The sequence below is a fragment of the Protopterus annectens genome, chromosome 13.part0 (genome assembly GCF_019279795.1).
Source record: "Protopterus annectens isolate FY-2018-M chromosome 13.part0, PAN1.0, whole genome shotgun sequence".
Taxonomy (NCBI): Eukaryota; Metazoa; Chordata; order Ceratodontiformes; family Protopteridae; genus Protopterus; species Protopterus annectens.
In genome coordinates, this window is record NC_056747.1 from 1,039,908,803 (window position 1) to 1,039,934,587 (window position 25,785).

Consider the following 25,785-nt stretch of genomic DNA (forward strand, 5'->3'; position numbering starts at 1 on the left):
ACTATATGAATTGCAGAGGATGTTTCAATCTGTATATTATAATTTATTTTAACAAGACAAAGTGAAATGGCAAAATGTAATCTCTCTCACTCTGTTTGTAATGAAGTACCAAGTGAAGAAGGTGTTAGCTTCTGATATATTAATTCCTGAATGAAGCAATGTATGGATGTATTTGAACAAAACAGACCAGTCCTAAAGAAACAATGAAAAATGTGCATTTCATAAGTAAATTGTAGGCTATGCAAGTAGCTAGCATGTAAGAAAAAAACTGTTACACTTTATATGGACAAAAGAAATTCAAATGTAAGCATATAAAAGTAGCTTAGGTGGGATTAAAATGCATGTGTATCAAAGCGTGAAAATATTCAGTGTTAGTTAACATCACATAACAAAAGTTGAGTTGACAATCTTGAGAGATAGCACAACATTATAAAAGACTAACAAAAATGCAACATTTATTTGAATGGGCAGGCAACAAAGAAAATACATAAACCCAGCTAGTCAGAAAATCTTGCTCCTAATTATTAAATGTATAAGAAAAAAAAATTGTGTGCCAACAATGAAAACGCCCCAGCATTTTTTATACCATTAATCTTCTGTGGAGATGAATACTCTTGTAATTAGGGTGACAGGGTGATATAATGGCTAGTGTTGCTGCATTCCAGAGTTTGGTTGCCCAATCTGGTTCAAGGCTGGACACGTTCACATCAGATCCTGGATCTCCTGTCTGTGTTTGCATGGGTTCACGTAATGTGCCAGACAGTTAATTCTCTATAAAGTCTGAAAAAAAGAAGAGACAATACAGACTCTTTTCACAGTGAAATTGAGAAATTGCGCTACTGTGAAGCTACTTACTAGCTCTATAATCATGTCAGTAAACTTCAAGAAGCATGTTACACTCTTTGACAGCTATTTTGACTGGTTTGAAGTTTTGTTTTTGCCAGCTGTCAAACCATGACAATTGAAATGTTAAAAAACACTGTTAGCTACTAGTTCTGGAATTACCAATTAATGCATAAATGCATACTTTGTTTTACTATATCTTTTAGGTTGCTATGAAGTACAAAGCAATCACTATGATCCACTCCCACTTCACATCTCCTGGCAAAGAAGTACAGTTCAGGTACAGCACTTATTACCACAGAATAGTACTAGATTGTCAGGTATATCTCAAAAAATGCAAAACAGGGTGTCACAGCTGCAGACCAGATGAAAAGCACTATAATGCCAAATGGTGTTTTCCAGAAATATTTAAAAACATGTTACTTGTCTGCCATTATCAGGTACCATAAAAAATGGTATAACTCTACTCAGACCACTCCCACTCTAACTGGGGCATGGTTTTGTAGATCCAGAAAAGTACTGTTGAAAAAGGATACAGCTTCTTTAGCAGTTGCCAGTTGATTTTATGGTACTGATAGATACCGTTATCAAAGTTGGTTGGGTTGCAAGATTAATTGATAAAAGTATTAAAGTTTGGGGATTTCAAAGCAGCAGATATGATTGCACAGTAGAGGGTTAAGGCTGTGAGATGCAGTTTCTGTGGTTCAAGGATTGATTCTCGCAGCCCTCATTTGCCTACTGTGTGACCTTGCGCAAGTCAATTAACCAGACATTACTCCGGGGATGCCCCTGAAAAGGGACTTTGTGTCCAGTGGGCCTACGTATGATATTATTATTATTATTATTATTAGTGCTATGTGTTACTAAACTAAATGCTCTATCTAATAAGTTGTAAAGCAGAATTTCACAGCTACAGTCACATAAATGCTACGATGACAAATGTTACTTTCTTGTGGTGGTAGTAGTCAAAAAAGCCTTTTACTTTGTTCATCTCATAAGTAAAGGGATTGCATCCAGAAAAAAGGAGGTTATTACCTCTCTGTACTCCTCTCTCATTAGGCTAATAATTGAGTACAACACCCCGTTTGGTATGTACCTCTCCAAACACCTGCACCAGCTGGAAAGGCCACAGTAATACCTCACAAAGAGAATCCATGGCCTCCAACACCTGTCCTATGCAGACAGGCTCAAATCACTATCATTCTACTTGGTATCATACAGAATGCTCAGGGGTGATCTGTGTCTCATCTACAAGGCAATCTCAGACCCTGCCCTACTAGAGATGCTCCACATCCATTAGTTTAACTACTCACGCATTACCCACTCAAAAGGGCCTGAATCTAATATGCAACATTAACAAAACCTGCCAGAGAGACAGGTTTGTCTCCCAGAGGCTGCCCTGTCTCTGGAATAGACTTCTCATACATGACAAACAGAACACCTCGCTGACCCTCTTCAAGTGCAACCTTGATGAGTAGATGGGAAACCATAAATTTGTCCCAGGGGTTCCACCTGTGTCTCTCATTGACAGGAGTGACAGGTGCTGACTGAGGTTTCTTTTTTGGGGATAAACTCTTGGCTAGGCTTGTAAAGGCCCCAGGGCCATTAGCCTATCAACCTCCTATGATCCTAAAATGAATTAAAAACACATATAATCACAGTCATGTAGACACACACAAACACACATACATGCATGCATGTGTACTCTTGCTTACACAAACCCAAGAACACACACACACGCACACACACACACACACACACACACACACACACACACACACACACACACACACACACACACACACACACACACACACAATCCACTATTATATGACTGTTTCTAAATGTATATGTGCAATATTCTACTATAAACAATGTAAGTAAACAAGGAAAGGGACTTAAAACAAACAAAACATCTTTTAAATAAGAACACAATAAAAATTCCAAAGTGCATGCATAAGCACACACTCAGACACACACACATGTACACACACACTCATACAGAAAAAGACTGTTTTAAAAGTGCAATTATGCCCCCTCATGTTAGACATTATAGGGAAATAAAAGACCAACAATCTGAGTAGTCCATTATTTGTCTATAGTTATGTATATTTATTAATTAAAGTGTCCCGTTTTAGAAGCAACCTGGGAGGACAAGTGAGCTGTTTAGAATTTCACCGTTTTCAAGTAGAAACTGAGGAACTCAAAGACAAAGCAACAGGGTGGGACTCATAAACAGCCTGCAGTCTTAACCTGCCTAGCTAAACTGATATTTGCAAAGCTGCAACAGAAAAAAGTATCAGAATTTATTGATTGAAAGATACAATGAGGCATTTATGAGTATGGGTTCACTGTCAGAGAATTCATGGACTGTAGTATATCGAGGAACCGTGACCTCAACTGTGAAGTCAAGTCACATTTGTAATGCCACAATCTTTCTTCAAAAACCCAGCACACTTGAGATTTGCTTTAATTAAACCACTTGAGGAAGTATGTTCTCAAAGGCATAATTTTAAGTTCATATTTCACAGAGCTTAAGAGAACTATTTAAGGAGCTCAAAGTTAAATATGAGCTTAAAATAGTCACTAAAAACAAAATAACAGCAAATCTTTCTTTAACTTTGTCAGGAAGTTAAGAACTAATGCCAACAATGTTTAGAGCTATTCCATGATAACAGTTCACACTGTGACCTAAAAGAAATAGTTAATATCCTAGATGACATATTTAATGCAAATGTTATACTACCCACAATTATAGCAATTCCACAGATTCTACAGTCCCAGGCAACCTCTTTAATTACTATGGAGGAAGTTGTCTCAACCCTGTCAAAAGCTAAGAACACATCATCCGTTACCAGGCTGCCTGATTATCAATGCCAAATATGGCCTATTGGAACTCCTACTTGATCTCTTTAATCTAAGCCTCTCATCTGTGTACATTCATCAAACCTGGAAAACAGCCATTACACAAGGGTAGCTTAACCAAGGACCCCGTAATTATATACCTATTACCTTCACTAGCCCCGTAATTATATACCTATAACCCTCACTAGCCACATATGTAAAGCTATGGAACATATTATCTCAGACCTTATTAATCTATTCTAGACATTGAAAATCTCTTATTCCTGGACCCTCATAAATCCAGCTTTGTCTAGGGAAGACCCTGCCTCTCATTCATTTCCTTGAAAAAGTAACAAAAGCAGAGTGACAAGTGGCTATGCAGTACACAGAGCCCACCTCAACCTAGTCAAGGCCTTTGACAGACTGTTACATCTGAACGTAGGTCTTTATGTTGTTAGGCTGATTGCTATCTGGATGTCTGACAGAATCCATATGGTTAGAGTTGCAGGTGCCACTTCTGAAAGCAATATGTTACCATTGCTGTACCACAGGACTCGAGCCTAGCATCTGTTTCTCAGACTTCCAGGCCAACATTTCTACCCTATGTTTATCTAAGTTTGCAGACAACTGTAAATTGTGTGTAGTTATTTGATTTTCTACTAACTTATAATTGCTCCAATATGGGTTACACCATGTTAACAAATGGTTTAAGGACAATGGCCTTAAATTAAATGTGAAGAAATGTAGTGTAGTTTATTTTAGTAAACAAAACATTTTCAGCTACTATATTGGTGACACATCCCATCCAATAAGACAGTATCATAAGGGATCTATGCAGTTTTGTTTTTCAGTTCCTTATCATTTAACCATCGTGTCTGCACAGTAGTACAGAAAGCCTTGTATCTGCCTGTTCTGATTTCCAAAAGCATCTCCACTAGATGCAAAGGCGCCTTAATAAAACCCATACCTCCCAAATGTTCAGTTTTCCATAGACTGTCCAGCTTTTTGCCTCATATTTTTCATAAAATTTGCAGTTTTCAGGCAAATCACTGAGCACTGAAGTCACTAAATACTGACATACATTTGATTTTAAAACTTCATATCTATCAGAAAATGCATGCTAACACAAATTATGTTATTCTAGCAACATTCTAAACTTGTTCACATCCATTACTGAATATAATTCACCTTTTGGCATGTATTTGTCTAAACATATCACTCAACTTGAGAAACCTCAAAGATGCATAATTAGACAGATTAGTGGCCTCAAAAATCTTGGTTATCAACACAGACTGGCAGCCTTCTCTCAGTACTGTTTCTTATAGACTCCTCCATGGAGAGGTGTGCTTAGTCTTTTGATCCATGAAAAATCCAGCCCTCTTTGACCTCCTATTTATTCACAGAACAGATGATAACTGAAATACCCAGTTAAAGAAACTAAGCTGTAATCAACAGATAAATAAGCCAGTTTGGCATGATATGTTCATATCCCAATGTACTCATCTGTGGAACAAACCTCCACTACATGTCAAACACAGTAGTACCCTTGCTACCATCAAGGAAAGCCTAGATAATTGGATGAGCAATCTTGTTTTGCCCACCTTGAGAATAGAGGAAACTACTGAATGTTTTTTTTTTTTTTTTTTTGCTAAGCTTGTAATGGGCTGCAGATTAATTGCCTAGTACTTAGCTATAAAGGTAATATAAATACTGCCTTAGTTCTCCCCTGAAAAGAGGCTACTAGCCTAGTTGAACTAACCCAGTCAACAAAGAAAAAATAAAAATAAACAAACAAATAAATGTACAGTTCAGTGTATGCTGCAAGCGATCAGTTAGTCATAGACTCACACAGTCCTGAAATATTCTTATTATTTCTCATACAATTGTTCAATCTTTCCTTAAATTGTATTAATGAAGTGATGTACTTTACTTCATCAGATATTTTGTTCCATAATGTCAGAATCATTTGAATTGTATAAGAATCCCTTTAATAGTTTTATTTCTACATATTTTTAAAACATGGTCCTTTATCTGCTATATCTGGATATTGATGGATCATTTTAAGGTTTAATTCCTCTCTTAAAGAAGAATTGTTCAATGCCTTGTAAGTTAAACATAACTTACTTCTCATGCATCTTTATGAAATAGTATGCAAATTAAAACATAATGAAAAATGTTCACTGGCCCTTTGTTTTTGCCAAGAAAACTAAGTCTTGTCTTATTGTGGTTTGTTAATCAGCAACATATCCCCAAAGCTGTGTGGTTTAACAAAGAGGAAGTTTAAGTACTGTGTGAATACCTCTCAAATACCCCCCAGTTTTGCAAAATATCCAATTTTGCCTAATATTTTCCCTGTCTCTCACAAAATGTTTGATTTTTTTTCTTTTTTGCGTAAATCACTGAGGATTACATTCTCAGTAATGTCAGGCATTTGTTTCATACTTATCCTTGTTCTGAAAATACACATTACTGTAAAACTCGTTCTTCTATCACCCCCCCCCCCCCTCGATTATTTTTGGCTTTATCTGTGATTCTTGAGTAAAAAAAGATACGAGCTCTTTATTGATGCCCTAATTTATACATGACGTTACCACCTTAAGTTGTGATGCTGTTTGTGTTGCTTTATATCATACGGAAGTGCTTTAGATAAACAACAGTTTTATGAAATACTCAGATGAAACTTAGAAAATACTTATTGCCCAAAAATATCAGGACATTTGTTTGTTGTTGTGACTTTTTCATCTTTTCCCCACCTCTTCACAGGACAAACTGCCCCAATAGGGTAGGGACTGTCCAGCACAAAGTGGACCTGGCGGTAACCTTGTTCTTAAACTATTAAAAAATATTACGCTTTTGCAAAAACATTTATCCATTATACTGTTGTCACAATTAAAAGACATATCATCAGTAAGTTTTCGACAGTTTTTTTTATTATTTTTAAATGTTAAAGCGTATTATCCCAGTTCCGTTTTATACATAACAATGAACAGTCCCGCCCCGCAGTGTACCGGAGCTTAAAATTCAATCTGAAAGAAACTTGAAAGTATTCGTATATAAAGACTCAAAATGCATCCTCGTCATGCCTCTCAACTCTACCTGATTTTCAGTGAACGTCCCTGATCTTTTAGCACTGTCCCTCTTAATCCCTCCTAAATCTGTTTTTTTTTTTTTTTTTTTTTTGGAGAACGGGTCGTGAATTACACTTAATAAATGATGACAATAGAGTTACAGCCTTCTTTTACTTTAGAAAATGCGTGTTGATTCACACTCTCTTAATCTGTTAATGCAGCAGAGTTAATAGTACTAATATTTTAAAAGTGTCCCTGACTATTTTTGAATTTCTCCCTGATTCTGTCGATATTTGCCCTGATTGGTTGAGAGCTGTGATCCTTGAGTTTTTTCTCTGTTAATAGCGGTTTTTGCAGTATGAATAATATATACTCTCACTGAGGTTTCTCATTATCCTGGCCTTGGAAGGGACAGTTTGGGAATCGATGAATAACACTTGGAAGCATCCCTCCCTCTAGGTTTGAAGAGAAGCGACACAGCCCAGCAGCTTATAAGCAGATAATATGCCATTTAGACAAACAAAACACAGACGACAATGTGAGTCCAATTTCATTGCATGTATCGCTAACAAAGGACGTGAAATTAGCAAGGAAAATACCATACTATTTTAATTTCGTTTCGCCTTCATTGCCACAGTATACAATTTTATTTGACACTCATGCTTGCCTATCCGTATTTCCCGATAAAAAAAGAAAAAGTCACACGCAAAAACTACTTGCAGGTCAGAATGTATAAGCATAATCAAGCATCTCTGTCTTACAAAACTGTGGGAGCTATTCAACATCCCCCCATCCACCCCCTTCCAAAAAATTAGAAAGAAGTACGATTTATTCGGGTGAAACCGTTTTCCTCCATGTCACCCATTATTCTATAACTTTCAATAAACATACGCATTACTTCCCTCATTCAGGAATATGCACAGCAGTTTTATTATATTTTGTTCGTTCATGTTGAAGAGAAAACATCGTTTGCGTAAAATGCAATTCAATAATGTAAAATAAGTACAACACAAATAACAAAGTTATACAGAATACTGTTGTTACCATGGCTCTCAAATGAATCAGGGACAAATCTCAACAGAATCAGGGATAAAACCAGAAATAATTAGACACGTTTTTTGAAATATTTGTATTGCTAACGCGAAGCTTTAACATAAAGTCTATTAATATACATTTTCTCAAGTAAAAGAAGTCCATAATTTTAAGTATTAACATTATTTTTTAAAAGTAATTCGCCATCTTTTTTCTCCAAAAGTCACCTGATTTAGGGGGGGTTAAGAGGGATGGTGCTAAAATTTGAATCAAAATCAGGGACAGATGAGAGGCATGGTTGTTACCACTGTGAGTGTAGCCAGGTATACTCACTGTCTGTACTCACCTGTGTACGTATTTAGGAGCAGCTCTCACAAGCAGCATGGCTTAAACTTGGGGGATGTTGTGCACAGTCAGTGACTGCCTCATTGATTTCTATACTGGTATTGGTGTTGTCACATTCCAAATATCTGCAGTAGGTAGAATGGGCACTCTAAATTGGTCATAGGTGAGTGCGTGTGTGCGAGTGAGTGGTACGAATGAACTTCAGGGCTAGCCATCCGGTGGTATAAACCTTGGCTCAAGATGATTGTCACTGTTGAAGTGACACCCCGACCCCATGTGCAAAATGGAGAAAATGGTTTAGGGTGGAAGGATTGGTTGTTTAAACACCGGTGCACACGTTTAGAAAACTTTCTCTGAGCTTTGTAGACAGAAACCAAAAGTAAAAATTGCATGGCATGTTCAAATGGCATGGGCAGCGTTTGTACAGACGTGCACAAGTTTTAAATATGAGGTGGGATGGAGACAGCAATATTAGCCTGTGAATACAGAATGCAAACCGTTTAACAGGTCATTTGTAAGAAAAGGGGGATGTACATACAATTGAGCCCTACTACAAAACAGTTTTCTAGTGCTAGAGATTTGTAAACACGACAGATGAACACGTGAGTGCTCTAATCAAAATTGCAGCATTGAAATTAAAAAGGGCCTGCATACAGCAAGTCAGTGGCATAAATGTATATGAATCTTCTGATCTCCTTGCAGGCGCTGCATTTTAAATATTGCCTTATCTTATACCCCTCAACTGTTCAGATTTTCGCAGAATGCCCAGACTTTTGCCTCCTATTTTTGATCTGTAGCTCATAATTATTTCTAGCAAATTACGGAGAATTAAAGTCACTAAATAATGACATATATAAGTTTCAGACTTCATACTAATCAGACAATGCACGCTAACACAATTCCTGTTATTCTAGCACTATAAAAAGCAATATTTAAAAGATGTCTCTATTTGGGGTCTTTGTTCCCCTTTATTCTAGGCTTTGTCCTGATTTATTGCACTAAAAGGTTGAAGGCTACGCTTATCCTTAGCGACGTTTACTCGACTACTGGATTTGACGGTAGCTGTGCTCGCACAGCCTCACAATATTCGCCCACTGTGCGCTGAGCCTGCAACCTCTAAGTAAGTAGCAGTAAGGGCGTGGTAGGGGGTGGGCTAAAATGATCGTCTGTCTCCCATGTGTCTTGAATGTAGTATGACCGGTACCGTTGAGACAGTCTGTGTGCCCGAGTACCCGTACTGCTCTTCTAAACCTTTTTAGGAGACGAGATAAAAGGGAAAAAATCGTTTGATATGTACAAGAGAGCATTGGGATAGATGCGCATGGGTTCCTTTGTGTTACATATATATATATATATATAAACACACACACACACACACACACACACACACACACACGCACACACTATGGTACACGGCACACACACACACACACACACACACACACACTCACAGAAAATAATTTACCCAATGCCAACCTAAGGAGAAGGAGGATGTGTTCAGAAAAGCAGGTCTGTAAGGACAGACTGCTGCATCCTGGTACTGTAACACTTCCATTATACAAATTTTGCTCATAAAGCATGTGGCTTCAGTAGTCATAACTCTCAACAGTCCAGATTTTTGCAGAATTATCAGATTTTTACTTTATATGTGTGATCTGTTCCTCCTAAAATATGTGTTTTTTTCTGACAAATAACTCAGGGTTGAAGTCACTGAAGAATGACATACATGTGAGTTTAGGGCTTCATATCCTTTGGAAAATGTACACTAACAGAAATCCTGTTGTTCTAGCAACGTTTTTTTTAAGTTTATAAGAACTATATTTAAAATATGCCCCTATTTTGGGGGGTTTGTCCCCCTACCATTTTAGGCTTTGTTTAGATCCCATGCACTAAGAGCAGAGGTATGGTAAGGAGCTTGATCTAGTCTAGTATTAATTCATCTCCAGTAATTTCCACTGAATATTCTTGAGGCAAATAAACTTACTGTTGCAGAAGGCCAATGAACACATACTTCACTCTGCCAACATACACATACACCAGAGCAGGCAAAAAGTGGAAGAGTTCTTTAATGCACCATTTAGCCTTCTGGCTCTTCTAAGAAGGGCACATATTTGACCTCATAACCAACAAGGAACTCCTTCTGCTGTCAGACAAATAGTAGGACTGTGTGGGATCGGGAACAAAGAGCACATAAACATCATTCAGGAGGATTATTTATGTTGTGTTTATCTCTTCCTATACCTCTTCATCCACATTAGAAAACCCTGTCAAGAAGAAAGCAAGTTTGGTGGAACACTAAAGAGGCTACTAATGTGACCAGAAATGGTGCATTTTCTTCCCCAATGGAAATTATTACTGGCCAGATGTGAAATGCCCAGTCTCCACAGACCAAGAAATAAATAGCCCATTCTCAAGTAAACCTTAGTATAGGAGCAAACTGTTCATGATAACATCACTTCCTTGTGAGTGATAGGACAGAATAAAAATAGAGGAGATTTGACCGCAACCCCTGCCTACTGCATCTGAGCAACAGCTCCAAATCATTTGCCATTTCCCCCATATGACCAAACAGATAAGAAAAAGGCTTGCATAGTCATTCTGATGTCACTGTGCTCTTGTGCATATTTCATCACTGGTGAATTCCAAATAGGAGGAGACAAAATCCAAAATATAAGGCACCAAACTTAAACATTTATTACATTCTTAAGATTGAACATTGTCTCCTCAACACTTTCCTACTTTAATCATTATTACATTTTTAGGACTGAACACTAGCTATTCTCTACTTTTTTATCATTCATCAAGACTGGACAAAGGAATGCACTCTGTAACATGTAAGTATTAAGTATGGATAAACATATTCATTTTTGTCTTAATATGTACTTATTATTGTTGCTTAACTGTCCTAAGGTAGCTCTCTCTCTGTAAGGCGTAAAAGGTAGTATAGCTGAACACAGATAGGACAGAACTATGGGTGTTTATTTACCCTTTCAGCCAGTCACAGAGCTTGATTTAATATATGTAGTTAGGCAGGTTCATTCTTTAGTTTAAAGCAAATATTCTTATGCACCTAGAAAGTCTGTGGCAGTTAAGAGTGAAGTATCATCTAAATATTATTATTGAAGCCAACAGGAATTGACTTAATCACAACAAGGATCAGATATTTCAGAGACCAGTTTCAACTAATGTGTGTCAGCCCTCAGCACAACAATCATCATGCTGTCATTCACAGCCCTAATCACAACCTTCTCTTGTTAATGGCCTTCCTCACAGGCCTTCCTAGCAAGGCTGTTCATGGACAAATGTCCTCTTGGTGTGTTAGCTTGTCGGTTAAACATTCCCTAGCAGCATAGTATCTTACTAGAGACGTCTAGGGTTGCCACCATTTCAAATGCCCAAAGTAGGACATTTTTGGTACAAATATCAGATTTTGCAGGGCGAAACATACCCAGTACAAAGGACATAACTTCACTTTTTTGCCTAAGCTTATTCTTGTAGCATTTTAGTTGTTTATTCTGTTTCTTATAACATTTAGATGTTTCAGATACAGAATAACTGTTTTATGCAACTATTACATAAAATGTAAGAACTATTTTTGTCTTAAAATCTCAGGACATTTGCCATTTTTTCAATTTTTTTGCATGACACAACTGTCCAAAGAGGGACTGCCCCTCGCAAAGTGGGACAGGTGGTAACCCTAGAGACATTATTTCATGTTTTTGTTAAAGGTGTAAAGGATACATTTATAATTGCATATTTGTTTTCTAAAGTACAACTTTTTTATATGAAACTGTGTTTAGAGGCCAGTGACTCCAAGATTTGGTTATATAAATGCAACAGATTTAAATTAAAAATACTTTACACACAACTGTTTAATATGCTCAAGTGCAAGGTTTGATAATCTCCGTCTGCATTTTGTTTTACAGTCATGTTTGCCTCTTGCATCTGGATTTTACTACTGCTGTGCACACTGCTGAAAGCAGCTCCCGTGCCCGAATCTTCCGGAGAAGCTGAAGTCATAATTGGAGATCCTGACTTTCAGAAGTTTCTTTCTGACAACTTGGAACTATCAGACAAAATGTACAAATTAGCTGCAGCGGAGCAGAACGTTACTGTAAGTACCCTTAGCTTTCTTCACACGTGATCTGTTCTCGATTTGTCGTTTTTTGTTAAATCCCTAAGTAGCAGCACAGTACTGAAGCAACACACAGATTACCACTGCTCATTGCTCCGTATAAATTAGAAAATACTTTGTAAAGCATAAAGCAGAAGTCTGTCTGAAATAAAACTGCACTGTCACTAACAATAAGTTGATGATCAACTCGTGAGAACGCCAACTCGTTTGAAGAAAACTGTCAATTTATGGAAACAAAATGTAATAACCACTAAAAGGACCCTACAAGAATGCAATGTGGAACAGGATTGAAGGGAAGGCTTGCAAATAATTTCCACTACCCCTGTCTCGTGCGGAGCAACATCTTAGAGGTAGGGAGGTGACGGCGACGCCTACGTCATGCACACGTGACGTCATTCATTTACTTCCCTGAAGCCAGGTACCTTGACTGGCGAAGGTAGAACAGCAGCGACTGGCTTTTCTGGACGATGGTTGGATAGCAAACGGGGATGCTGTGATGGTCGACTGAAGTTGGGGTGGGATATAGACAATAATTAAATAAAAATATTCCTACACCTAAATAGAAATAACCGGTTACATACCTCTCATTTTTTTGTTCAATAATTTGGGACAAAGCCAAAGATAATGGCGTACAAAATATCATAACCAAAGGCATTTTAGATAATATTTTAAACTCTTTAAATATAATAGAACAACATATTTCTGAACAATACGAAGCATTAAACTTTGGCGTTGTTTACCTAATGAAGCCCTCAGCGGTTTACCAGAAAAAAAATACATTTAGGAGAGGTACACAAAATATGAGGTAAAGTCGGGGATATTCTACAACATTCGGGGCATTTTTGAGAAATATTGAAAAGCCAGTTTTAAAATGAATTTCTGTAAACTACTGTTAAAACTTCTTGCTTCTAAATGCATTAATTTAAATGTACACAGGACAGCGATTTCTCAGTTTTATTTTATTACAACATTCATTCCCTGATTATAACCTTAATTTAGTTCGTTGTTGGGGTGTGTGCAGAAGTGCAACTCCGCACTCATTATTCGCAAGGAGGAAAATCAAACAGTATTTGAAAGTGCGCAAGCCCACCGCAAAACACACAGGCGCTCAAGTGACACGAACCCCTATGGCAGTCTGCAGTGTCACATAACGCGTCTTAACTTGGGGATGATTCGGAATATATGGCAAAAATGTGGATACCAGGACAAGCACAAACTTCTCTCTGAAGGCATACCAGCAGAGAAAGGCATACCAGCATGGACAATTCCATCCTCCGATGCTACTAACCTTTCACGGAGTTGCTTCCCCCATAGTAATCCCTTAGATTTTCTTTGGTTCTCGGGAAGCCTTCAGCGCCTTGTATTTTTCCCCAACAGTTTCCTTGATACAAACCATGCAGTTCCAGTATTTCTCCCTTACGCAAAGCTCTCAATGTCTCAGAAAGGAAATCGTCTCACTCAGTACGGTTAGCCTGCAGAAGTGTTGTAGTTGTTAATAGTTTGTCACCACCCACAATGTTACATCAAGAGTCTGGCTTGCTGAGATCAACAAAAGGCTGTAAACAACTGTAGTGAAACTAATTTTCCAAAGAGTTAGTTGCGGAGAAATCGTGATATGACTGACAACTGCATCTCTACATAAACAAAACTGGCAAACACTATCATTTCTAGCCAGTAAATGCTGATTTTATTTGTTAAGCTGCAAAACTGAGTATATCATCCTTATTTTCATACCTCTCAACTGTCCATATTTTCACAAAATGTCCAGATTTTGTCTGGAATTGTTTAGATTTTTTTTCTAATAAAATGTGTGGTTTTCTGGTAAATCATTAAGGAATGATATCACCAAATAATGACAGACATTTGAGTTTCAGACTTCATATCCTTCAGAAAAATGTATATTACTGCAAAACCTGTTATTATAGCAATTTTCTAAGTTTATAAGTCCAAGATTTAAAATTTGCCCCATTTTAGGTCTTTGTCCCCTCGTTATTTTCAGTTTTGAACAGATTTATTGCACTAAAAGGTTGACAAAGTGACAGCTTGGAGTCATCTATGACACATAGCAAATATGATACATTACACTACCTGCAAGAGCATGGAGGTGTCAGGGTATGATTTTTTTTACTAGAGCAGATGATACAGTTCTGTGATGATTTATTAAATAATATAAAAACACAGCTTCTGGTTGCAGACATCTGACAACGAAGAAAAAAGGGATATTCATTGCACAGGTTCACTTTGTAGTACCTAACATCTGCAACAGTCAGTACTACAGCTTCATTCTAAAAGCAGTGACAATAGTGTTTTAGTCTTATGCATGTGGTCACATACAATTTATAATGCCACACTGAGATTTCATGTCTTAAGTGACAGGGTTTTTGTAGTGGTAGTAGACTGAAGAGACCACACAGCACACAGATGTTACTAGGGCAGGGTGAAGAGACTGGTTGCCCAGGGCCCAAGGTGTTATGGGGTGCTATTGTTAGATGAAGATTGTGTGATCATGAGTCATCCAGAAGTGAAAGGCAATATTATATTTGTGGTCATAGCCAAAGTGCTGTAGCTCTTTGTGAGAGGTATTTTAAGTGTAGCAAGCCTCTTGTTACATTTGTTTTGTGATGTTTGCTACAATTTCAGTGCAGTAGAGCTTTTTTCTCCACAGCTTTGCAGTTCTGCTCTTTTTGAAGTGCTACAGTTTTGACACATCACTAAGGAAAACTACTAATTTTGCCATACTATACTCATTTATTCTGGTATAGATGAAGCATTAATTTGTTATAATGCAATAAATACAGTGGATGGCAATATAACAATATAGGTGGAATAATGCAAAGCAAAAAGGCATTTGTGCATAAGTGAAAAAAATAAATCTAAATGAGGAGAGAGAATACATTGCTTCCCCTTGTCTAGCATGAGCCATATAAAGGAGACACGAAAATTAATTCTGGAGGAGGTAGAAAAGAAGTTCACATCGGTATGCCGGATTCTATTATGATCATTAGTATTATGGGATATCAAAACGTAACAAGAAGCATTCTGATATATGAATGCAGAACAGAATGTGAAGAAAGAAAAAACATAGTTTTGAAGTTTCAAAGTGGAGTTGCAGTAGTTAAGCCACCATTATTGCTCAGCTTTCTGTTGTTTCATTGGTGCAGCCACAGCCTACAGCAATGAACCAATGAGAAACTGATTTTCTATTATCAGCTGAATAGTTCAATTTATTGCACTTTTGATGCTTATGCCATGCTTCCTAGGTTTAGATGTGAATTAAATTGTAGTAGAAGATGGTTCACTGCAGGTCAGTTGTCATCTTCAGTAGGACTACAATCTCTGAACAGCAGTATTCTCTGGACCAGGTGTCATGTTCTGTCTTGACTTCATCCTTTTAGAGAGGTTTTAAATCTTGAGTTGCTTTAATTTGATCTGTAAAGGAAACAGATTTCTATATAAATATGTCAGACTGACTAGTAATCTAACCAAAGAGAGAGCAGGTGGCATTTCTTCAAATTTGACTGTTGACCGTGGGTAAAAGTAGGAAAATGTATTCACTAAGCCAGTTGGCAAAGTTTTACTGTAACTACCTCCTCTAACAGTTCGCATAACTTAAATTATTTTATGGAATATATTGGCAGTTGTGTTAAATTAGTCATGTCTACTACTTTAGGTGGTGGAGGTGATAGGGTAGCTACAGTAAAATCATACCAGCCAGTTTGATCTCATAGTTTACTAAGTGCCAGAAGTTCATATGGCATTTATAAACATTTTGTTATCATTTTAGCACATTTATAATTGATTTTAAATATTTATGAACTGTTTTAATATTCTTTTAGAAAGCAGGTCTTATAACCAATATATCACACTTTATGGGGACAGTCTTTTTTTGTCAAGACAATATGAACACGTTTGCCTGAACAATTCATCTAAGTGAAAATTTATTTCCTATGGGCAAAGAGGGGTAATCATTGTACTCATGAAAGCTTAGGAGTTTAAGTCCAGTAGTTATGTCACAGGCCCTGGCTTTTCAGGCAAGTTATCATTCATAAGCCTTGTTTTAATGTTAACAGGTAGACATTTTTCTTAATAGCTACACTAGCCATCTTACATTAAATAATGAAGGTCTAACAAGTATCATACGAAATATATCTCAGTTATCCTTTATAGGCTACAAAATATGCTGCATTCCTTAGAAAATTTCTAATCTTTTGACAATGCAGTGACAATTACATTTGTTAAATTATGCCAGACATTGCCATTAAAGATTTCAAACTCTTCAGACAATACATTTTAATGCTTTTACTCTGTCCACCACTTTAAAGAATAGTGACTATATCTTTAAAAGTATTCCTGATTGCTGGGACTTTGTATTTGATTATCTTTGTCACCAATGTCTTGAGGTAAGATATTGAGAGATATGTGTATACTATGAGTTTGTCTGCATTGATTGTTGTCTGAAAAAAAAAAAACAGAATCATTTCATTTACTTGTTTTACTTAACCAATACATATCCATGTATTACAAAAAAAAAAAAAGAAAAGAAAAAAGATTGGCACCTTAATGTGCATGCTCTGAGACAAAATTTGAAAAATACAAAATAAAACTATTATTTCCCCTCCACACCCACCCTGTTAATTATATATATATCCCCCTTCCTTGAGGATTGTCAGTCTCACACACTTGTTGAGCATCTGTTTTGTAGACCAAAGTTTGTTGACAAAGCAGGTTTTGAAATTTGTGTTTGTTTTGTTGTCGTGTTGTTGTAACAACATTATAAGTTTTGACATTTGATTCGTTATCTTTCAATAAGCTTAGGTCCTAATTGTATGTTGCATTCATTGTGGACTGCTGGCAGATTGTTTGTTCTTGTGCAGTCTATTCCCTTGGGTATGTGCCAAGATGCAGTAATTAATGCATAGGTAAATCTCTCAGCAGTCCATATTCTGTTGTGCCTTATTACGTAAATGTGCTGCTGTTTGTTTAAAAGAGAAATGCTTCATATAGAAAATTGCACGAGATTAAATATGTCGTCATTGCAAAACAGGCTGAGGAGAAATAATGGAGAACTGTGACAAATTACCTAAATATGAGAAAGAAATGAAAAGTAATAATTTATTTCTTCTTCTTCTTCCTACAGTGTCCTTTCTGTAAAGATGAACAGCTTGTGCTCTTCAAGGAACAGCTAAATATCTCATTCCCTCACTTGGAAGAATGCCTGAGTAGAACTTTCCAGCTGGTAAGTTAACATCTGAGCCTTTATTAATTTATAACTGTACAACCAGTGACTAAGTGTGGGCAACATTTGTAGTGGTACACATATTGGAATTTTATTTATACATATTTATAAAGCCATTACATTGGGAAAATCAGTGACTTTATTTTTCGGTCTAACTATCGATCTATCTACCTATCTATCTATCTATCTATCTATCTATCTATCTATCTATCTATCTATCTATCTATCGATCTATCTATCTATCTATCTATCTATCTATCTATCTATCTATCTATCTATCTATCTATCTATCTGTCTGTCTATCTATTGATCTATCTATCTATCTATCTATCTATCTATCTATCTATCTATCTATCTATCTATCTCTCCATCTCTCTGTCTATTTACCATTTGATAACCAGTGTAGAACATTGATCCAGATGGACCATTTTCAAGTTTAGCCTGGGTGTAAATTTATACAAGATACAATGAAGGTATACATAGAACAGAAATAAGAAAATAACACACTAACATGAAGGAAATTACAAATAGCTTAACAAATGAATGTATTTATTTACAATTGGATAACTGGTTAGGTTGCTGGTCTATTGACCCCTTTCAGCCACAATCTGCATGCAGTTGTACAGTAAAATCAGTTTATAGCAAATAATTTGTTAAAGAAAATAAATGGTATACAAAATCTTTACAATAATACAGTTTGATATACAAAGTAAACATGAATATTAACAGCAATACACTTTGGTATACAAATTCCAAGTGCACATTCTAGGGAAAAGATATACAGTAATACTACTTGCAGCTATGACAAATTTGACATGCCACAGTATTGAAAAATAACATAGTTTAGTAATATTGATATTTACATGTGAAAATATGCATACTTAGAGAAGGGACTCACTCATGTTCTTCTGTGTGTATTATGAAAGCATACAGGTTATGATGGGTTTACAGTGCTTTCACTCTACAATTTTTTAAGTTAGTTGCAGAGAGATAAGAGAGTGAGAGAGAGAGTGAGAGAGAGAGAGAGAGAGAGAGAGAGAAGAGAGAGGAGAGAGAGAGAGAGAGAGAGAGAGAGAGAGAGAGAGAGAGAGAGGGAGAGAGGAGAGAGAGAGAGGGAGAGAGGAGAGAGAGAGAGAGAGAGGAGAGCAAGAGTGTGTATACTGTGTTCATTTGCAAAACTGAATGATTATCATGACAAATGAGCAAGGTGTTTGGAACACGGGAGAACTGTAGTACAAAAATCAGAATTTCTGCAAAAAACAACATTCACACTTTGGGAAAAGGCTGGAAAAGTGTATTGTAAACTTTCTAAAATTCCAGCTTTGATTAACAAATTTGTTTGGTTGGTTGATGACTGGCAACTCTAGAGTAAGAAGAAAAACTGACCTTGCAGATAAATGCATTTACATTGTCAATTAGAATTCAGCAGAGCTGCCATTCTTAGAAAATGCATATTATTTAGTGATTTAATGAGGGCAACCCAATAGAATCTAATAAATATGCACAGAATATTTCACTTTTTGTCAGGCATTTGTACTGAATAAATCCTTTTAAGCACATCATATATTAGTCTGATTTTTGTCAAGGCTAACATTTTAAACACTGCAGTGCATTATTTTTGTAAAACTTTTGCTGATTCGTATTTTACACATTTAATCACTAACATCGATAAGTGAAGGTCTGGTGCATAACCATTATGTTTGGGTGCAATTTTAGTTCTCATGAAACTGAACATTTTTGCCTATCCTAGTGAAGGGAAGTTTTGTTAGTAACTAGACTAAGCTGGAGGCATCAGCTGACAGTTTTTGAATGGCTATGTGTTGTAGTCAGCCATATTAATGTCATTGCACAACCAGCTTAAAAGAACCTTCAGTAGCTGGGGGGTGGTCACATGACTCACCAATACTTTGGGGAAGAGGTACTTACTAGATACACAGGGGTTTGATTAAGCTAACCTGCAGTGAGAGTGTATGTGCATTTGTGAGATCCTTGGTAGAACATCTCATCAATATGGATACAGAAAGGATTTTAGAGGTGACAAAGCTCAGGATTTTGGTTGCTACCTTTTTGCAGTTCATATCTGATTTAGTACACTTTGTACTTTGAAGAAACATAAAAAATAACACATGTCCTATTTGGGAGATAAAATAAAATTTCTAACTCCCTTTTAACTACTATAGTAAGATCTGATAAGTTCATAGTGAAACATTAAGTGTATTTTTTAGACTGAAACTTAACTATAATATCATAAGATCTAGTGCTAGTGGCATAGAGGGGATAACTCTGTGGCTACAACCGAGATGACTAGAGGGAGATTAGTGGCATAGGTGTTTGATAACATGGGCAGGGTTGGATGGATCTGCCCATCCTGGCGGGGAAGGCAGGTCTAAACCACTTAGGCACAGCACTGATTTGCTTGGAGGAGGGGCTGAGATTCAGATGCATAGTCCTGGGATGGACATTAGGCTCACCAAGCCACTAAATGGTTATAGCCCTAATAGTGGGTGCATGAAACCTTTTGGGGAAAGTATTGTGAGCCTCTGTAGTGATACAGCTCTTTTGTCCTCCTAGCTGGGGGGGGGGGGCATAACAATTGACATAGCCAGAATTCTGGTGAGAAAATTATTTCCTCATGGCTGCCTGTATAATTATGACAGTCCTAGCTGCCCAGTTGTGTGAACACTGGTTCTAGATGATTGTCATGTTGATGTGACATGCCGACCCCATGTGCAAAATCGGAAAAATGGGGTGATGGATGGCTGCCTCTATGACAGCCACTTCTGGACAGCTCTCACCTTGATCCCAGGTAAAATTCCCAGACAGGAGAATTAATGCATCATATCTGAGTGGGGCTCAATGGTTGCCAAGCACAAGGCAGAAAAAAATAATATATTGTCTAAAATAGCCAACAGTCTAAAGACAAATTACTGTAACTTGTAATGCTATAATAAGACATATAATGTAAATTTTCAGAGGCGATGCAATCTTCTGTACTCCAAGTGGAGGAGGTTTGCCCCATCTCCTACTGTAAATTGTAAATTTAGAAAACACCAGGAGATAATTTACTTTTGAAACAACACACACTGTTCCTCTTTACTGCAAGCAACCTGTCCTCAGAGACAGTAGAAAAGCATCTGTGTCTTAAAAAGACCTAACTAAAAGAATACTCCATAATACAGGCCCATGACATAACATACAGAACACTTCAAGTCTCAACAAACGCTATTGCCTGTACTCAAACCATGTTGCTATGGTCTGGAACTCATTACCTGTATCCACCTGGTCAATACCCCCCTCTCCTGTCTTTTAAAACTATTCTGACAGACTTCCTAGCCAAAATATGTCTCTACTCTTGCTTAACCCCAGATAAATTATATATCTAAATATGAATAATTATCTATTCATACCTTACACCTCCTTGCTCTCCCTTCTTCACTCACTTCCTTTCTCTTCCCAGACTCTCTTTCTAAACATGCCATAACCCTGTGCTTTTCTCTCACTTTATATTGCAGTTCCTGTTTATACTACACTATTTATCTTTAATTTCTCTGTAAACTAACTTAAATTTCTCTGGATATTAAATCATTGCCATATATGTTATATTTATTCTTAATCAACATTTTCACATTATGTCTAATTTTAATAGTTGTTTAAACTGCAGATATTTTTGTATTATTTTTGAAGATTGTAAAATTATTGTTATTAAAATGTTTTTGTAATACTGTGGAGCTTTTCTCCCTGGGCCTTCACATTGTAAATGGGCACCTACCTAATGGGACTTTCCTGGTTATCAAATGTCATTAAGTAAATAAATAAATGAAAAAAGGAGATATCTATGAAGGTATTCTCCCAAGATATACTACATCTGAAACGCCTTAATATGATATAAAACAACAGAGTCCTATTCTGATAATAAAGTAAAAAGTAAGCATTCTGAGATGGTTTGGGGTATGGTTTACCCGGCAAAATCTATCATGTTAACACGTGTGCCACTTTGGGCATCTGAAAAGGTGGAGGATATAGGCAGGATGCTTGAGATTGGAGGTGAACTTAACGGAATAAAAACAGGGAGGATATATAAACTAAAAAACATGCTGCATACAAATAGTATAGCTTAGTGATAACTTGGTGAGTATGGATGTGCTCTGTTTCAAGTTGAATATGCTGAAGTGCAGTATTATTTTGTTACTAGATAATTGGTTTGTTATAACCTGAGGAGAGGAGGGAGACACCTGCATTTCATCTTTACAATGTTTCACACACAAAGTTAATAAACATTTCTAACTGGGTGGATAAGGCCGTAGGTACAATTTTTTTCCTCAAAAAGTTTCGGTACTGAATTTTAGCAATTTTAATAGATGCTGAAGTGGTATAATTGGCAGTAGATCTGAGTGAGTCCTTTATGAAGAGATTGGAGTTAGTATGGCAATATTAATTTAGTACCTTGGCTAATGCCTCAACACTGTTAGAACAGAAATGTAACTGGGAGCCAAAGCATACTTAAAATGTTTCTGTGTAACTTATGAAAGCTCTTGACATCAGTTAATCTTTGGTGCAGGTATTGGATGTTTCCCTAACATCTGCCATGAATGGTACTTGCCTCCATCTTTAGTCTGTTACACCTCAGGTACTGTAGTGTTAGGAGCAGTTTCTGTTTTTTTTACAAGTGTCTTATGTTTCTTCATCTGTAGTGTTTTACATATCACAGATTAACACCTAGTACTACCGACAATGAAGAAATGTACTATCAGGGAATTCATGGATAAATCATAAAGTGATAAAACATAAAAATAAAGTGAAAATTGTAATTAATAATGATTTTCTTTTTCTTTCTCCCCCAACCTCAAGTTTCCTTGTCTTGATAAGGTTGACATTGGCTTGAAATTTTATCATGTTTTGCTAGCAAATGCAACTGCTAGTGCATCAAAGACAGCTGAAATAGTAACGGATATTAGCAACTTAAGTGCCAACATCAGACAACAGGTACAGTATAAGAATATTCCATTTATGAGTTAGTATTTTGTCGATAGTTCTCTGTTAATAGCCTTGAGTTCCAGACTATGGTACAATTTCATTACCTCACTGCTGTTGTGGAATGATTAACCATTACCTTCTTCTCTGTATAATAATTAATGGAATAATTATCGGGGTGAAAGGGGAGGTTTAGCATATCATGGCATTCAGTGGATGTAGGGCAGAGAAACTACTTCTGGACAGGACACCAGTCTGTCACACAGGACACCAGTCTGTCACACAATACACACACAAGCAGACAGACACACAGACACACACACACACACACACACACACACACACACACACACACACACACACACACACACATATGCAAATATGCAAATACACTGTTTCACATGTGGCACATGCACATATGGGTGGTTTAGAAGATCACAAGTTAACCAATGGCGTGTGTTTGGCATGTGGAAGAAAACCAGTGCACCTGTGGACACCTCGCTAATATGCACACTTCAAAGATAAGACACCCCAATCACAAGTGAAACACTGGGAAGCATGAGCATTAACTTCTGCTACATTGTGCCACTCAAACTGTTTTTTTCATGACTATTACCCTATTTGGGAGCTATCATTTATACATATTTTAATATTTACATTTAAGATACTGGTTTTATAGTGCACTACATCGTAACAAATATTTCTGATTGTTAGCATAAATATTCAGCATGAAATATGTTGTGCTAATTTAGAAAAAGGATTGTAGGTAAAACAAATGAGTCTGCATTACAAATTAGAGGTCGCATTTGTACCACCAGCACATACACCTGCATGTGCTGGTGGTACAAATGCTACCTCTAATTTGTAATGCAGACTCATTGCTAGCCAACTGAGTGCTAAGAACATCCTGTGTATTTGTGTGTTGTATTCTTGCATATTTAATAAATAATGTGTGTGAGTGAGTGTTAATGTGTTTCCTTCTAGGTATATATATATATATATATATATATATATATATATATGTAAGAGATATGTGCACATAGTCTATTTTATGCATACTGTATAAATGTTACTCTTATAAGATTTTTCATTTCCCCCCTTTTAGATGACACTGTTGGGAATTACCATGGTGATGTACCCTAACACAGACCTGTCAACCCTAACCCTGTCACCTACTGAAGATATGTCGATTGTAAAGTACATCATCCTGTCCAACTTTCGAGCATTCTTGGAGACTGTTATGAGAGCTCTGCAGTCAAAACAGTGCGTTCAATGTTAGCACCTAACTGGAACAACTTGAAGGCTTGAGGAATTATCAAGTAGAATGCAAAACAAAAACAATCTTTGATTTCTGCAACAGACAAAACAAATGTTAGATAAGAACACTTCCAAATATTACCTGCCCTTAGTCATATAGCTGCAAACAGAGCTCTAATCTGAAAGACCAAGACAGTATTCCTATTACATAGGAATATTATTTCATTGTGGCATTTTAATGGGGTTTTGCTGCTTGATTTTGTTTACATTATCTATAATCGGAAATCCTTTTTTTTTGTGTAACTTTTGCCTTGGTAGTTCTCATGTATCGCCATACTGAAATTGTGTGTCTTTCAAATTATGGTTCTGTTTCATGTTAATGGTGACTCAAGTATGATAAGACCATTAGGAGGAAACAGTGATTGAAATGAACCATCCTTCCCTTGGACATGGGCATATCAAAAGTCACAACACCTGCTTATTCACATCTAGACCTTCTCTTTATATCCTCCAAAGTGTGTCCAAGGGAAAGGAAATCAAGTACTGTTTTATTTATTAACTAATTTATTTAATATTTATTAGGTTATTTATTAGTGTTTTGTTATTAGGAAATTGCACTGGAATAAAAATATGTTTTTATGTCTAATCACAGAATTTTTGAAAATTATCAGATGACATTACATGCTTGGCCGAGTGCTATATGTAGGCCAAAAGATTACTGGCATGAAATGTTTCAGGGTTGTGAACCACTGTATTACATTTCTGAAAGTATTTTATGTCAGTAATCACTTCAAAATTTGACTTTCTTTCTAATATCTTAAAGGTTTTAGTACGGTTTTGATGTATGGATTTGTAACATTTTTGTCCTGGATGGACTAGACAGCTAGAATTTTGCAACAGCTGTTGCAGGAATGTAGTGGAGTGAAAAACATAAGTGGAAGATGAATATTCAAAACATAAAATAATAGACAATGATAATGATAATAATAAAAAAAACATGCACACGTACACACACACGCACGCGCACACACACACACACACACACACACGCACACACACACACACACACACACGTGTACACACACACACACACACACACACGCACGTACACACACGCACGCACGCGCACTCACACACACACGCACACACGCACGCACACACACACACACACACACACACACACACACACACACACATGAGGTGGTAATATTGTTCACATCTGAATCTGAAAGTTTAGCTTATTATGGCAGGCTCATGTCTGCTTTATTCAGTGGTGCTCAGTGGACAAAAGAAAACATTGCTATCCAAGCAAAACAAAATGTGTTTGCTTGAGGACAGCAATACGTGACAAGCAATATATTTTCACAATGTATGTCAGATGAAGGCATCTTAGCGCATTGCCTTGTTCTGCTTTTGCCTGTGATTTATTTTGTATTTGGAGAGCCAGCTCTTTTAATCTCATAATAACACTCTAAGAATTTTCATTACACAGCCTAAAAATGTGAGAAGTTTCAATTTTATGCAGTTTACGTTTGAGCTATGTAGGATCATAGACAAAACTTGGAGGTGCAGTTTACAAAACAGTCATCTGGAATAAATGTGCAATGTTTTGGCTTAGTAAAAAGACATTTTGTAGTTCAGAATGGGATTGAAACACTAATATGCCAAATGATTTCACATTTTGGCTTCCTCTTGATTTTTGCAATAATTGTGACAGCAAAATAAAAGTAGTTAGGTGCTCAAAATAAGAAGTATAAACTGTTATTTTTTAATTACATTTAATTTTTAGGAGTTGATATGGTGTGAGACTGAATTTCTCAGTTTTACACAATTTTATTTATGACAGAAGAGTACCGACTTTAACATTTACTGAAAAGTATGATAGTTTTATCAAACGAATAACTGTATGGACGTTTCAGTTCACATTTAACTCCTATAGTGATGGGTAGAACCTACTTTTACCAATTAAAGACATTATCATGTTATCCATAGACTGATAACACATTGTCATTATAAAACTAGAAGTAAATTTACTGCACATTATTCTCATCTGA

The 25,785-nt window shown here is 36.6% G+C and overlaps 1 protein-coding gene and 1 long non-coding RNA gene across 2 annotated transcripts; one reads left to right on the forward strand and one right to left on the reverse strand.

Annotated features, from left to right (window-relative positions):
- Nucleotides 1-430: 430 nt before the first annotated feature.
- LOC122788101 lies at nt 431-13,758 on the reverse strand. The gene is made up of 2 exons (XR_006362607.1): nt 13,556-13,758; nt 431-780 (listed from the first exon to the last, which is right to left on the reverse strand). It is a non-coding gene; the product is annotated as an uncharacterized LOC122788101 (long non-coding RNA).
- Nucleotides 10,850-24,731, forward strand: LOC122788100 (myelomonocytic growth factor-like). The gene is made up of 5 exons (XM_044055036.1): nt 10,850-10,966; nt 12,059-12,246; nt 17,405-17,503; nt 22,352-22,486; nt 23,580-24,731. The coding sequence occupies exons 1-5, from the start codon at nt 10,951-10,953 to the stop codon at nt 23,751-23,753; spliced, it is 612 nt and encodes a 203-aa protein (XP_043910971.1). The 5' UTR covers nt 10,850-10,950; the 3' UTR covers nt 23,754-24,731.
- Nucleotides 24,732-25,785: the final 1,054 nt, after the last annotated feature.